The 9,020-nt window shown below is 39.3% G+C and overlaps 1 protein-coding gene across 2 annotated transcripts; it reads left to right on the forward strand.

The window, feature by feature from the left end:
* The first annotated feature begins 69 nt into the window (after positions 1-69).
* LOC306645973 (mitochondrial import inner membrane translocase subunit Tim8 A-like) lies at positions 70-3,581 on the forward strand. 2 transcript variants are annotated; one of them, XM_079114242.1, is made up of 3 exons: positions 70-183; positions 923-990; positions 2,346-3,581. In XM_079114242.1, the coding sequence occupies exon 3, from the start codon at positions 2,411-2,413 to the stop codon at positions 2,699-2,701; it is 291 nt and encodes a 96-aa protein (XP_078970368.1). In that variant the 5' UTR covers positions 70-183; positions 923-990; positions 2,346-2,410; the 3' UTR covers positions 2,702-3,581. The 2 variants fall into 2 exon arrangements, with proteins under 2 accessions (XP_078970368.1, XP_078970369.1); XM_079114243.1 differs by lacking the exon at positions 923-990 and having other exon boundaries at positions 80-183.
* The last annotated feature ends 5,439 nt before the right edge of the window (positions 3,582-9,020 follow it).

Below are 9,020 nucleotides of genomic sequence, written 5' to 3' on the forward strand. Positions count from 1 at the left end.
CCCGCAGGGGCGTTGCCCTTCGGACCGCCCACCTCGCCCCCCACGCCACTCTTCCTCTCTTCCTTTGCATCTGGTGCATCCTTGGCCTGAACACCTGAACGCCCCTCACCTGACAGGTGACCCAGCCGCAAACTGCCCAGCTGAAAGAGACCTTTGTGGATTTTTCTTCTTTAAAAAACAAAGGTAATATATGATTATTGAGAACATTTTAAATTACCAATAACAATTAAAAATAATAAGACCACACTGTACGCCAAAATTTGAGGTAGCCACCGTTCATATTCCAGTCTATCTGCTTCTAAGCTTACCATGAAGTATATAATGTTTTATTCTTTAAAAGTGGTGGCAAACCATACATACAATATTAAAATCTACTTTATTTCAGTTTAAAGTTATTATATTAAGCGAGTTGCAGTGGCAACACCTACAGGTCATAACTACTCAGGTGGCTGAGGCAGGAGGATCCCTTAAGCCCAATAATGGGAGGAAGGCCTGGGCAACATAGCAAGATCTCCGTCTCAAAACAAAACATGAAGCCTTGGATACAAATTAATGGAATGGCCTCATGTGGCTACCCTCTAATTTATTAAATCAACCAGTACCTTTTTGGATTTTTTAGTATTTGGCTTTTTGAAGGGAACTTAAGATAGTCTTAAATTCAGCTCATTAACTCTATGAAGAAGAAACATTCAGTAGCTAACCTGACATCTCCCCTCGTATGCATCACAAACTTAATGCAGTTCAAATAAACCTTTCCACTGAAACTTCTTACTCCCCAGTCTTCCCCATCCCAGCAAATGATTCTACATCCCCAGTGTTGATCTGTTGATCAGGACAAAAACCTGGGAATCATTCTTGATTTTTCTTTTTCCTCACACCTCACTTCCAATCCATTAACAATTTATTTTTGTTTGTTTTGCAGTGCTGGGGATCAAACCCAGGGCCTCCCACATGTTAGGCAAGAGCTCTACCACTGAGCCACATCTCCAGGTCTATTCTTGACTTTACCTTAAAATAAATCCTGAATCTGTCCATCTCTTACCTTCACTTCACACCACCATCTCTTGCCTAAATCTGTCCTATGCTTTGATTGTTTGTGTCCTTTCCAAAATTCGTGTTAAAACTTAAACTCCAGTGCAACAGTATTAATAGACGACCTTTAGGAGGTGATTAGACCATGAGGGGTCTGTTATAGTGGATGGGATTAGAACCCTTATAAAAGGGCTTGAGAGAATTATTTCATTCCCTGTGTGCCCTTCTATCTATTGTGCCAAGTGAGGACACAGCATTTGTCCCCTGTGGACATCTTGGAAGCAGACAGCAGCCCTCACCAGACACAGAACTGCCAGTGCCTTGTTCGTGGACTTCCCAGACTGTGAGCAATATTTTTTTTTTTACAAATTCCCAATCTTGTATTTTGCCATAGCAACACAAATGGATTAAGATATCATGGTGCTGGTCTTCCCTCCAATGGTATGCAAAACAGCAGTATTGTAGTGACTTCCCATGTCACTTAGGAAAAATAAAGCAAATGCTTCACATGGCTTGCAAGATTGTACATGATAAGGTTTGTCCATTGCACTAACTGCATCTGCTACTGCTCTTGCCTCAGTCACACCTCACTAGCACACTTTATTTCCTGAGGTTCCTTAAGCATGCCAAATGCCTTTCTTCTGAAGAGCCTTAACAACTGCTTCCTTTAGTTGAAATATTCTTTCTGCTGTACTATACACAGCCCATTCTTTCACTTGACAACGGCCAGTTATCTCCTCCAATATCATCTTTTAAAAAAAAATCTTTTTTTAACATATGTTTATTAGTTGTTGATAGACCTTTATTTTATTTGCTTATTTATATGTGGTGCTGAGTATTGAACCCAGTGTCTCACACATGCTAGGCAAGTGCTCTACCACTGAGCCATAACCCCAGCCCATCTGATATCATCTTCACAGAAACTGACTGTTCATCTGAAATATCTTACTGAAGTCACTTTCTCTTATATCAAGCTGTTTCATCTAACCCTATCTTGTTTTCAAAATACTTAGTCATGGGTCTGGGAGTATAGCTCACTGGTAGGGTGCTTGCCTAGCACACATGAGTACCTGGGTTTGATCCTCAGCACCAAAAAACAAAAAACTTTTTAGCTGGGCATTATAGCAGCGTTATCACTTGAAGCCAGGAGTTCAAGACAAGTATGGGTTTGGTCTCAAAAAGAAAAATAATAATAATTTATTAATGAGTATATTACTCATTAATGGGTAATAATAATTTATTAATGAGTATATTACTCATTAATGGGTAATAATAATAGATATTATTCTGATGTCAATTATTTTTGTATTCAGTGTTTAAAGTTTAGTTATCATTGGAGTTGCTGTGGAGTTCCTGTCACAAGTGTGGTCACATTGGGATGGATTCCTCCTCTTTCTCAGTGACCAGTTTAGACACAGTGGACCCAAAATTGCAGCATTTCATTGAGGTGGAAACTCAGAAGCAGCGCTTCCAGCAGCTGGTGCACCAGATGACTGGACTTTGTTGGGAGAAATGCATGGACAAGCCTGGGCCAAAGTTGGACAGTCGATCTGAGGCCTGTTTTGTGAACTGCGTTGAACGCTTCATTGATACGAGCCAATTCATCTTGAATCGACTGGAACAGACCCAGAAATCCAAGCCAGTCTTCTCAGAAAGCTTTTCTGACTGATCTCAGCATTACCTTTTTGGAAAAGGAAGGTAGTTCAAGAAAGGAAGAGCTGTTGATGGGATGGTTGAAGAATTGACTATGGGGAATTGGCTCCCTCACCTTGTGTCACTCATGGAACATCTTGTCGTCTGAGAATAATTGTTTTGTGTGGGGTTTGGGGGTCATACGTGTACTTGGTTGTGTTTTTTAATGTTAATCTTGTAAAAATAATTGACAGATAGAAAACTATTAGATGCATATTATTGAATGTAAGACTGCTTTATCTCAAGTTTCCCTTAACTGCTATAATTTTGAGAGTGGAACTGCTTTCTATCACTTGATGTTGGGATTACATAGGTAAAATCTCTATGTGAATTTCTTTCACATTTCTAGGGAGATCTTTGTGACTGAAAAGACAACAGTGGGAGAGTGTAATTTGGCACTTAACTGGGGGCCTCCTTATCCAGAATTTAACTACATGTGCTGGAAAAAAAATCTTTGAAGTGTTCATACAGTACACTTCAGCTTTCTAGGTTGTGTCCCTCCCTATGCTATGATTTACTTAAATAGCCATGTGAAAGTATGATCTCAAGGTAGAACAGACAACCTAAGGATCTAGAGGCCTTGAATTATCCAGGAATCTGGCTGGTAAACATGATTCTCATTACTAGGCAGCCACAGGAAGAAGTAAACTTATACTGTATACCAGGATAAAAACAAATTCAAAGATGTGCCTAAAAAAATTATATAACTTAGACCCGTCAGAAACTAGCAGTATTAAGTAGAGATGCATGCCTGATGTTAATCATTATAGATTCAATTTACTGTACTTTTTTGACTATTGAAATAAAAGTTTCTACTCTGAAAAAATAGTTTACTTATCATTAGTGATTTGTAATTATGCTGGGTCCATTTTGCTACTATTAATATTTAGGATTTTTGTACCTATGTAAGTGAGGTTGCCATCTACCTTAGTGTTTTTGTTTATTTATTTATTTTGCTGTGGGATTAGCCTGTTCAGGCTGGTACAACAAAATACCATAGGCTGTGTAATTTATAAATAACAGAAATTTATTTCTCACATTTCTGGAGATCTGGTTCACAGGTGGCATCTTTTCACTGTGTTCTTATGTGGTGGAAGGGAATTGATAGTTTTCTGGAGTGTATTTTTCTCAGGACATTAATACCATTTGTAAGGGTTCTGCTCTCATTATCTAATCACCTTCCAAAGGCCCCACCTCTTAATACCGTTGGCTTGAAGGTTAGGTTTAACATGAACTGGGGTGTGGGGACACATAAATATTTACTATGTATATTTAATTTCTGTGAAAAGATTTTCCCAACCTCACAAAATAAATGTATGGCAAATAAAAAATATATTTGGTTTTTGTCCCCAATTCTTGACACAAGGCTCCTAAAACCCTTGGGATTTCCTAAGTAACAGGGGAGTCTTTTGTTATTCATAAGGTGCCATTTTTTATCACACCCAAATTTATGCCTATGAATGACTTAGGGTGGAGACCCTAGAAGACCTCAGGATGGGACTGGCTACCCCAGAAAGACTAAGAGATAAGAGGGTTGGAACTTTTCAGTCCTACCCTCCAACCTCCAGCAAGCCAGTAGAGAGGAAACCAGAGATTATTCTCTATAAAAACTTCTGAACAACTAGATTTGATGAGATCCAGGCAGACTCATGGACTGTAATGCACCTGCGGAGGGCACAGAAGCTTCTCACAACTCACCTACCTTTCCTTAGGCACCTCCTTATCTGCTGTTCCTCAGTTGTATTCTTGATAATAAACTGCGGGATGTAAGTCAAGTGTTATCCCAAGTTCAAGCAAAGTATCACACCTGACAAAAAGTTTGTAGAATAACCTTACTTACAGTCAGTTGTTCAAGAGTATAGGAGATCCAGTCTTGGAATTGGCTTCCAAAGTCAAAGACAGTCTTGTGGGACTGAGCCCTTACTTTGTGGAATCTGCTGCTGACTCCAGGTAGTGTCAGAATTGGATTAAATTGTGGGACACCCAGCAGGGGTCCAGAGAGTTGGAGAATTGCTTGGTGTGGGAATAAACTCACGTTTTCGGTCAGAGTGTTATATGTTTATGGAAATAATACGTGTTTTATAAGAAATGGTTTTCCAATGCTTTCTATATTCTGGAATATATTATGTGAGATGGCAATTTTCTGTCCCCAAAGTTTTTATAAGACTTAATTGTAAAAATCATTTGGGGATTTATCCAGAACTTTACAATTCTCATGTGATTACAGGTTGAGTATTTTTTATGAAATGCTTGGGCTCATAGACTTCAGATTTTTTAAGATTTTGGAATATTTTTGCACATTTGTAATGAGATATTTTAGAGATGAAACCCAAGTCAAACACAAAATTCATGCTTCCTATGTACTTTATATCCTTGCCTGAATTATTATAATATATTAATAATATTATTAATGTGATTTGACTACAATCATCATATGAGTTCAGGTGTGTGCTAAAAACATTCAGGATTTTTAACTACTTTGGTTTTGGGTATTAGGAATGTTCAACCTATAATGGTCTATTTTGGTTTTCTATGCTTTCTTCACTTAATATTTGTAAATATCTTTATGTAAGAAGGTATTTTCATTCCAGTTTTCAAATTTATTAGTGCAAAACTTTATAGCTTTATGTATCATTTTCCCTTTCAGTATTTTTAATGTCTTTACATGTACCTTCTTTTTTTTACTTGATCAAAATTATCGTGTGTTTTTACTTTACCAATCTTTGTCTAAATTATAGCTACCTTTTTGTCATTTCTCTGATTTTATTGTACTGTGGTCAGTGAGCATAGAAAATAGGATACTCATTTTTTTTAACTACAAAATATTTTTATTATGGACTATAAATACAATCAAAAAACTGCATAATATACATATTACATATTATATGTGCACGTACATATTATATATGCAGTTGAAAAAGATGACAAAATGGAAACCCTTATACCCTCCCCAACCTGAAGGCCAACTCCAAATTATTTTTTGATGGTACTGGGGATTGAAACAGGTGCACTCAATCACTAAGCTACATTCCCAGTCCTTTTTATTTTGAATTGTCAAGACTGCCCTCAAACTTGAGATTCTTGCATATGCACCCAGAAGTTTATAAGAAAAGCAGTCTGTGTGTGTGTGTGTGTGTGTGTGTGTGTGTGTGTGTGTGTGTTTCTGGGACTCAAACTCAGGTCCTCATGCTTGCCAGGCAAGTACTTTACCACTGAGTCACATCCCCAGCCCAACTCGAGAAACATCTAATGTGATGTGGACATTAATGATCCCCTGACCACATTATTGCCACTGGGTTCCAGGCAATAGAATCTGTATATCTTACATGGAGAACACAGTAGTAGGTATAGATGTCATGCCTATGTCCCTCACAAACCACATCAACTCCATCTGATCTTGGGCAAGATTCTCAGGGTTGATTTCACCCTCGAAAACCTGGGAGATGTCATCAAGCACTCCCGAGGGGCAGGGTATAGCCTTTGTCTTAACAGGATCAGTCTAGCGGTATGAAGCAGCAAGTTCTTCAGGGCAAACATGGAGAAGTGGTTCCCATAAATGCTGAAGGTTCTGAGCTGGGTTCAGTGATCTAGGGCTGGCAAGATGGCATTCAGCTGGGAGTCTGTGGTCCTACAATTCTGTAAGACCAGGGTCTCAAGGGTGTCTGTCACCTTCTCTAGCAGAACTCAGAGGGGCTCAGGACTCATCTCCTTTGAGAATTTCCTTAGTCCAAGTGCTTCAGCTGATTGGTGCTTGGACTGTGGGACAGATGCTTTATGTCTGATTCCCTGAGCAGGTTTGAACTCAACAAGAGAGTCTTCAAGGGGTTCTGACTTCTGAGTATTTTGTGCAGAGCTCCATGAAGGAAGAAGACATCTTGTATACAAAGTCCCTAGAGGTTGTCCAGCTTTCTCAAGTGAATGCTCTATTTGTGGGAATATCACCTATTTTGTGAGTAGGAAGGAAAGAATTCTGGACTCATTTTGGTGAAATGATATATGTAAAGGTTGCTCATCCTGCTCAAATAACAACAAACACAATTTTCCTTTTCATCCTGACCCTAGGAAGTACCCATTTCTAGTCCCTGGGCATAGTCCAGCTGCAGAACACACAGAACTTTATAGAAACAGCATGAATTGATCCTTAGCTTCTCCCAGCACACCCAGGGCACGGCCTTTCTCTCCACAGCCCACAGTGAGAGGGAGGTAAATAATTCATGCCTGGCAATTTCCTTTACTTGGTCTATGAATATCCTCAAGGGCGCTTTGCTACTACCCTTGGGCCATGTTTCACTGTTTGCTTCTGACATATGGCCTCTGGGTGAGCACGTGGCAGCTATGGCCCTGGATCCTATGATCCAGAAATTCTGATGTACATCTCCAAAATCCTGCACTTGGAGTTTCCATTGCCTGGGGCGAGCCTTCTGGGTAAGTAGCACATCCAGTATAGTTTGTAAGATTTTCACATTTGGTATCTTCATCAGGGACTCCAGAGGGAGGCAGATGAAGGGGTAGGCCAGCACCACCTTCTTCAGGATCTCCACATGATCCCACATAAAAGCCTCCTTGGACAACTGTAGAAAGAGCACCCGGACAGGTCTTCCAGAGCAGGGATGGCCTAGGCCTTGTTTAGCAAGCTCTGTTTCATGAGCAGAGTTGGCTAGGGCCTGGACACTCATCCTGATGAGTCAGATCTGGATGTGGGTGGCAGGACGCTCTGAGTCACAGCGGGGCCAGGCAGTGACTCCAGGCTCCAAGCTTCTTGACTATCAGAAGACTCATTTTTTAAAGAATGTCAGCACCATCCTAAAGTCCTTATGTGAACAATTTTGGGCAAAGATGCCATGTTGCATAACTCCAAGGTTGCTACTTTTATCTTATGTGACTAATACCCTTACAGTTGCGTGGTATATAGACTTTACAGCTATTGATTCTGACCCTTCCGGATTTGAGGGAATTTTTTATGTGTCTGAAAAAATATGTATCTCAGTCAAATACATACTGCTATATTACTATATGTATTAGATCAAGCTTGTTCATTTAGGCATTCCAATTTTATATCCTTACTTTTATTGATTTGAGACAAGTGTTTTATAGAACTTTCACTATGTATGTCAATTTCTTTTATGTCCTGTCAATTTTTGTATTATATAATTTAAAGCTACAGGAGTCCTCCCTTGTTATGGTTTGAATATAAGATGTCCCCCAAAAGTTCACGTGAGACAATGCAAGAAGGTTCAGAGGAGAAATGATTGATTGTAAGAATCTTAACCCAATCAGTGACTTAATCCCCTGATAGGGATTAACTGAGTGGTAACTGAAGTGGTAGGGTGTGATTGGAGGAGACTGGAATTGGGGTGTGACTTTGGGTATATATTTTGTATCTGGAGAGTGGAGACTCTCTCTCTGCTTCCTGAGAGCAATATGAGTTGTTTCCCTCTGCCACTCTTCCACCATGATGCTTAGCCTCACCTCAAACCCTGAGGAATGGAGCCGGTTTTCTATAGAGTAAGACTTCTGAAACTGTGAGCCCTCAAATAAACTTTTCCTCCTCTATAATTATTCTGGTTGGATCATTTAGTCACAACAGTGAAAAAGATGATGAAAACATCCCTTATCTGCAGGGAAAACATTCCAAGACCCCAAGTGGATATTTGAAACCATGGGTAGTACCAAACCTTATATATAGTGTGTTTTTCCTATATATACATGCCTATGATAAGGTTTAATTTATAAATTAGGCATAGCAAGAGGTTCATATAAAGTAATAATAAAATAGAATAATTATAACAATATACTGTAATAAAAGCTATGTGAATGTGGTCTTTCTAAAAAAGGCTTGTATTATACTCACCCTTCTTTTTGAATTTTTACAGACTGTGTTTTGATTCATGTACACAAATGGGGGACAACTTCATTTCTATGGTTGTGCCTACTCACCCTTCTTCTTGGGATGATGTGAGATAATACAATGCCTATATGATGAGCTCAAGTAAAGTGAATGATTTAGGCATCATTACATGGCATTAGGCTCCTATACAAGGGTTGTCTAAATATGAGCACTGTGGTAGTATCTGATGACCAAGACAGCTAAGTGACCAACAAGTGGGTGGCATACACAGCACCAAAGTTTGCTCCATGATTTTCATATTTTCCTTGACTCAGCCCCAGAATCAACCACTTCTCCAAAGAATTTTGTCTCTTTGTATTGAAAACTGGTAGTTAGAAATCAAGATCTGGGCCTGTGCTCATTGCTACTAGGAGACCATGTTTCTAGGCCAGCTAAGTGGACAGAGATA

This window comes from Sciurus vulgaris, assembly GCF_902686455.1.
Source record: "Sciurus vulgaris genome assembly, chromosome: 16".
Classification (NCBI taxonomy): Eukaryota; Metazoa; Chordata; class Mammalia; order Rodentia; family Sciuridae; genus Sciurus; species Sciurus vulgaris.